General features: G+C 42.0%; 2 protein-coding genes across 2 annotated transcripts in view; both read left to right on the plus strand.

The window, feature by feature from the left end:
- Positions 1-1106, plus strand: part of LOC118420076 (cilia- and flagella-associated protein 157-like) — a 5840-nt gene extending 4734 nt beyond the window's left edge. The window contains exons 6-7 of the mRNA XM_035826780.1: positions 95-199; positions 909-1106. Coding sequence (XP_035682673.1) covers positions 95-199; positions 909-1106 — 303 coding nt within the window. The remainder of the gene's footprint in view (positions 1-94; positions 200-908) is intronic.
- A 1836-nt stretch (positions 1107-2942) lies between these two features.
- LOC118419994 (cilia- and flagella-associated protein 157-like) lies at positions 2943-7208 on the plus strand. The gene is made up of 4 exons (XM_035826696.1): positions 2943-3058; positions 3611-3819; positions 6281-6494; positions 6674-7208. The coding sequence occupies exons 1-4, from the start codon at positions 3041-3043 to the stop codon at positions 6779-6781; spliced, it is 549 nt and encodes a 182-aa protein (XP_035682589.1). The 5' UTR covers positions 2943-3040; the 3' UTR covers positions 6782-7208.

The raw sequence follows: 7208 nt of genomic DNA on the forward strand, positions 1-7208 counted from the left end.
ACAAAAACGTGAAGTTTGGGGGCCTAACAGATATGTCGAAACAAATAATTGGAATCATTCATATTCAAAATACCATTAATTTTTTTACCTACAGGAAATCGACGAGCTCCGCGCGAAGGAAAAGGAGCACCGACAGAAGAAACAGCTGTTAGAGACCAACGAGAAGGAACTAGCCAAGAAAATACACTCCAGTCAAAAGGTAAGTCACTCATTCCGTAACGATAGTATCTCGCTGCACTTGAGCACCGGTACGGCATTGCGGGGTTCTAAAGATTACTCACCTTGTTGTCTTCTTAGTCATACATACGTATAACGCAATATCTAAATTTTAAAGAATCGTCGAAAATGATACAACAGTGCCGGTGAATAAACCCCGCAGTGCCGCACCGGTGCCCCAATGCAGTGAGATACCACCTTTAGTTTCATCAGGTTTGTAAACCCATGGATAACCAAGTTCATACACAATCTGCAACTCAATTGATGTCAACATTTGCCCCAACACAAATGCCTATATCCGATGTTTCGTTGACCGTCTTTCGCCTTCCTCAAAGCAATACTGACGGGTTCTACTATGTAGTGTTGAACTCTGGACATGAACCTATACGAGGGTGGTATAAACTTAAAGTCATGCTTGGGACCGCACTATTCACACTGCAGCAGCGACACCTAGCTGCAGTGTGAGGTAGAACACGTGCTAATAATTCCATTTCATGGGTCTGAGCAGAAGGAATCGTATCATGAGCCACAGTATTCAGCATAAGAAAGTGTATGCGGTATAACCTCAATGGTGCTGCAGTACACCGTATGTCTCTACCACCATCTATTGAGCGTTTCAAATCGATGTGAACAAGAACGAAATCAAAGAAAACGGAATAAGTGTAACAAAAATATCCTGTCATTGGCATCAGGTGATTCGCATGCTGACGGAGAAGTCGAGGGAAACGGAGGCCCTACTGGCTGAGTTCGAGGCTAGGGAGATGGAGTACCAGGCGATGCAGTCAGAGACGCACCTCACGCGGACGCAGAACGAGGCTATGAAACAAGAGCTGCAAAAGATCAGCCGAGAACTGGATAACAAGGTGGGAAGGTGGATAGATAAAGCTTAGATAAGTGGTTAAATCGATAAGAAATGAGTGAATGGAAAAGAGAGAAAGAAAAAGAAAGTTTCTTGATTACTTTCTTTCCGTTTCTAAGAAAAGGAAAGAATGAGAGAACGTAAAAACTAAAGAAAATGGAAAGAAAAAGAATGAAAAAAAGTAATCAGGAAAGAAAGACAAGGAAAGAATGAGACAACGTACAAACGAAAGACATGGAAATGAAAAGAATGAAAGAAAGTACTCATGCAGGAAAGAAAGGGAAATAATGAATTAGGTTAAAAGAGAACGTACAAACAAAAGAAATGGAAAGAAAGAAAGGGAAAGTACTCAGAAAAGAAAGAACAAAATGAAGGATAACGTAAAAACGGAAGAAATAGAAAGAATGAAAGGAAAGAAAGAAAGACTGAAAGAAGAATATACACAAGTGGATAGAAAAACTGGAAAAGGGGAGAAAGGAGAACATCCACATGACCATGAATTAGAAACAGAGATACGAATCATCTGGGAATCGAAGACAAGTAATAGTCCATGGGCCAGCACCCCAAATTTCACATATCGGTACCCTCCGGGGTGGCAAATTCTCCTTGTTATTTTTGAATAGTAGAAGGCCTGTGGCATATATTTTGACGTGATAGCCATTCTGGTATGGTAGCTTTCTACCGGCTATCAGCCTTCGAACCTATCACCACCTAAATGATCTGGAAATGTCGTGTCTTCAACAAGGGGGAGGGGCAAAAAATTAAACATCAATGTTTTTCCACGAAAATTCACAGGCAGAGCCTTTTTCATTGTGTACGACATACTAGATATACGCTGTGAATTTTAGTAAGGTATCTACTAAATGACGAAAAAGAGCAAAAGATTTGTAAAAAAAAAAAGTGTAAAATCAAGGTAATTCATTTTCAGGTATCTTTATAACCCCCATGTAGAGCCCAAATTAACATTTCCAATCAATTATGATATTTTTCACAGTTAAGTATGATTTACAAGATGGCAGGAGCAAAATCACGTGTCAGAGAACTTGACTCTCTGCTGTTTTTGTCTTGAAACATGACTGGGCACACCCTTAGCAACGGCCTTAGCAACAGTTTTGCTAACGATTCTGAAAGAAATGACGTAAAAAAGCACATTTCTGTATCTGTAACATGTTAAACATTGTAACACTATTCCTTGTTATTCTACTGATGTAATCAGAGCAAAACACTACAGAAAAGTAAGTTCTTTGCATCAGTTTTGTTGTGGAGTACGATCTGAAACCTCCTTAACAACAGCCTTAGCAACGGCCTTATTGTCACTATAAGCTGGCAGATGTGTCATTCTTCACACTTTCATATCTCCGGATTTCATTGATGGATTTCGATCATTTAAAGCTTAATATGCAGAGAACGATACGTACGGTAAGTCTAACTCATCAGGCAAGGCCCCATAGGTAATGTGAATAAATGAACGATATTGGAAAGTAAAGTATATATTTTTCACCAGAAAATCACCAAAAAATATGATTTTAGGCGGTCATAATTTCGTGTTGAATCACAATATCGAAAATCAATTTATATTTTTATGATCCTCTTGGCAGGTTCTACCTGCTTGTGAATTTTCGTGGAAAAACATTGATGTTTAATTTTTTGCCCCTCCCCCTTGTTGAAGACACGACATTTCCAGATCATTTAGGTGGTGATAGGTTCGAAGGCTGATAGCCGGTAGAAAGCTACCATACCAGAATGGCTATCACATCAAAATATATGCCACAGGCCTTCTACTATTAAAAAATAACAAGGAGAATTTGCCACCTCGGAGGTACCGATTTTTCCTCTGGCCCATGGACTATAACGTTATATCCTTTATTTCAGGAGGAACAAGTCGCTGATTTGGAGCAGTCCTTGGAAGAGGAAACCAAAGCCAAACACAATCTAGAACAGCTGATCCTGGACACAGCAGCCAGCATGCACGATGCGCTGAAGGTGAGCAGAACTGTTCCCAAAATCTGTCGTATCCATAAGACAGCATTTATCTACGTACGTTAATTAACGGTAATCATTATATATATACATAATCAAAATGGCTGAAACACTTTGAACTTCGACCTACTGAACATGTGACTCCATAGAAGGGTCAAATGAGGTCAGGTGTGCCCGAAGTCACGTGTTTAGTAAAGTAGTGGGTCAGTCATTATGAGGAGGACTAAAAAAGTAAAAAAAAATTAAAAAAAATAAAAACTTACAGTCTTTTCGGAGAGCTTTTGTTTGTTTGTTGGAAACGTGCTTTATGTTTCTATGTTTTATACCAACTCAGAGCATGTTAACAGGGTAATATAATTGTTATGATAATTGCGTTCGTAGTTATTAAACAGTTGTAACTTTAGTTCCATCTTTAGAACTTCTATTTCTGTTTGCTGGAAACATAATTAATGTCAACGTGTTACACCGACACAGACCTTGCTAGGACTCTAACAATGTTGTATGGAGATTACCTTCTTACATGTTGATCTGTGGTATATTTCTTCCCGTCTATAGGGCCCTGCCCCTGACGATCCCGACTTTGAGACACTCCTAGAGCAGCGTGAGAGGAGAGACGGGATGTTGGAACACCTTCTCGCCATGTTGAACAGCGCAGCCGCGCTCGGTGTCGGTCCGGCCCCCGGCAGACTGGGCAAGACGTCTGCAGACACCTTCAGGACCAAGACAAGTTTTCTTCCCGCCGTGGGAATGGGACTAAAGAAAGGGTTTGTGTTCTGTTCTCTTCTTAAAGAAAACTGACAACTTTGGGAAATTTCGTAGACACATGTTGGAAAAAAGCTATGACTTTGATAAAATCTACACTCATCTACCTTTTAGATTTAAAGCTCATGGGAGAGTAAAGGTCTACATCACATTTCCAAACCGGGGCCAGACCGGGCAGCTTTTGGGAACGAAAAGAATGATATAATAGACAGAAAACTACACAAGACGTAAAGAGAATTGTCGACGTGGGCATTATTTGCGTATAGTTTTACGGATACATTTCTATTTTTCGTTGCCTCCATTAAGAGACCGACCTAGCCTGGGTACAATCCGATTTCTACCGGGGCTCCTTACACTCGCTACCATTAAAAAATATTATTTTAGGGTAGCGAGTGTGAGGAGCCCCGGTAGAAATCGGTTGGTACCCAGGCTAAGCCTGACCATGCCCCGATTTTTGTCTTTCGCCGCGCTTCCGCGGCGAAAGGCAATCAGACTGATATTAGATTGCTGTCCGTCTGTCCGTCCGTCCGTCCGGGTCGACCATGCCATACCGTGCTAGCGAGATATTCTACCCTGCAGATTCGATGGTATTGCCAAAGGCCATGCAAGTACTAGTATGTATGACATACGTATCGGCCTGCCATGAATGTGCAGCTTGGTTTATACATGGCTTATTAGCAGGAATAAAGGACCTGCAATGTGCCCTGCACAACGTATTTGTAGACGTCTATTCAACCAAAGACCTCCGCGATTCAACTTGTACTATATCTGCAAGGTAAAGAGAAAACATTTAAGGTATCTTTGCGTACGTGTATTCGATGGATATCAGTCACACTTCGTTTCTCTTAGTGAACGCGGCGCGTACGAAAGGGTCCAAACGTTGTGGTGTCTTTCCTCCCAGTAGGTAGGGGTAGGTCGGACCTTATGATTAGGCGGTCAAGAAACACTGGGCAAGTTCCAAGGACGTTATCGTCCTTGGCAAGTTCAGAGCATAACAACGTTACAATGCCAGCAGTTGAAGGAAATCTTCATCTCACAATCTGTCACTACCACACGGCAATATTGCAATGTAATTGTGGAATATAGCGTTTTTCGTGTGCGTAGAAATGAAAAAGAAATTTTCTTTGACACGGGTGGGCGCAAAGCATCATGGGGCAGCAAAGAAAGTAGATAGCGGGGAACCCCCTACAGCTGTAGGATCAACCAATCAGAGGTGCGTATTGCGATCACGTGCACGTCTTAGCTAGCTGCAAGCGTAAAAAATCCTGGAATTGGGCGGGCAGTCTTCAATCCCAGTGTCAAAGATATTTCCACGGCTTGCGGAGCTAGCGGCAATGCGAAAAAAATCCTCGGCTTGCGCTGAGGAACTGGGCGGGCAGTCTTCAGTCCCAATGCCGTCGACTGGACAGCGGCAAGCACGTCGCTAGCTCGTGAAACACACAATGACGTAATTGCTGTTTGTTTTACTAGGGGTGAAACCGTCATTTCACCATGTTTCACTCTTTTGTCACGTAGGTGCAATATTTGCTTTCACCCTTCCATATTTACATGGGAACAATGCGAATCCGGGTGACACATTTTCACCGTGTTTCACCAACATTCACCCATTATGTGCCATTTTCACCGTACGCCGTGTGGTAATGATCAAGGAGGTTAAAAAGAGATGGTAGTTGCAATGGAAAGAGATCCTAAAATCTTCCTAAACTTCAACCTACACAAGAACAGCATCGGCTGTCCCGACATAGTCAGGAGAAAAGCAAGGTAAGGGGTGGACACAATAAACTATACAGCAAAATATGACTCTTAGCAAGGAGGTTAACCTCGTTGCTTTTAGTCCTTCTTTAACCTCCTTGCTTTTAGTCTTCAGATGCGCCATATGCATGACGGGTAAAATGTTGATTTGTACCTGTTTTTACAGATTTCATGTTTTTAAGAAACTGACAAATGTCGTAAGTGTTGTCCAAAATTTAACATTATTTGGCGGATATCCACAGTATTTGTTGTAGCATTCTAAAGCTATGAAAACTTCATAACTAAATAAAATGATAACATGCTCTTGGCCACAAAAGAAGTGACCAACAGTAATTATATTGTCTGGCTATGTTACATTTGCTATTTGACCTGGAGTCCAAATTTCTGGAGAAGTTTGCACAGACCATCAAGTCCGGACCTGCACCTGATCCTTTGTACCTGTACCTGAATTTTCTGTTCCAGTACCCACCCCTAGTTCATACCATTGAAACTGTTCTGAAACTCATCTGGTAAAAGTTTTACCTACACAATATAAGTAAGCGAAAGACCAGCTTTTTTTAAAAGCTCTTGTTAGATATAACGTTAGCCTATGCCAGCAATGTTTCTTACATGTAACAATACATGAACACGTTGAGGAAGGGAATATATGACATAGGGCCATAAAAGCAAAGTAGATACGAAGTTGATAACAAGTTCTTTCCCCCATTCTAGGACGGTGTCGATGTCCCCATTCTCCACTCCCGAGGGCACAGTAGCGCACTATCAGCTGGGAGACCTCGGGCTGGTGCCGAAACCTCGGGAGGCCATGATGGCGTCCATGGCGCGGAGTGTGGGCGGGCTCTCCCACACCACGGCCCGCCTGGGTGCCGTGCGGAACCCGCGCAGGGTCAGGTCTGTCGGCGTGCAGACAGCAAGTGCACAGAGGGTACGTAGTTTATTAGAATATGTATGTGCTGTACAGTAGATGTGTGTGTGAGTGAGTGAGCGAGCGAGCGAGCAAGCGAGTGAGCTATTGAGGGGGGCTTATTTTTGGCTTTGATTAAAGATTAGATTTGATTTGATTTATATCATATCAACATTTCCCTTCCTGCCCCCCTCCCACAGGCCATGTTCTTTGCCGACCAGCTGCTCCGGTCTCCCGTGAAGGGACTCGACTTTCCGGAGAAGATCACCGAGACGTCTTTAACTCAGCAAAGAAAGAAAGTACGCTGATCGTCTTGAAACGTACCTCAGACGTCTTTAAGTTACAGTCTCGCATTACATACTTCTTGACTGTTATCTCCATGTACAGTATCAATTATGAGCCAGTTACACTTACAGGCAGTAAGAATGATATGTTGTATATTTCAATGTATTATATGTTACAACATTCAAATTGAAAGAGATTGACTGAGAGCATTTCCTGAAACTATCATCGCAGTGTTACAGAACCAGAAAAGCGACTCAATGTTTTGTATGCTGTTTAATTGAGCTATGTATCAAAATGATTATGTCTACACTGTAGGTTATTTTTGAAAGTGCCAAAGTGATATGTTGACCCTGGTCGCATTCCGACACGGAGTAGTGAAATCTATCTTCGTCGTGCTAGTGGATTTCTTAACAAATGAAGAAACGAATAAACAGACATATCATACAATGA

Source organism: Branchiostoma floridae, chromosome 7, assembly GCF_000003815.2.
Source record: "Branchiostoma floridae strain S238N-H82 chromosome 7, Bfl_VNyyK, whole genome shotgun sequence".
In the NCBI taxonomy this organism is placed as follows: domain Eukaryota; kingdom Metazoa; phylum Chordata; class Leptocardii; order Amphioxiformes; family Branchiostomatidae; genus Branchiostoma; species Branchiostoma floridae.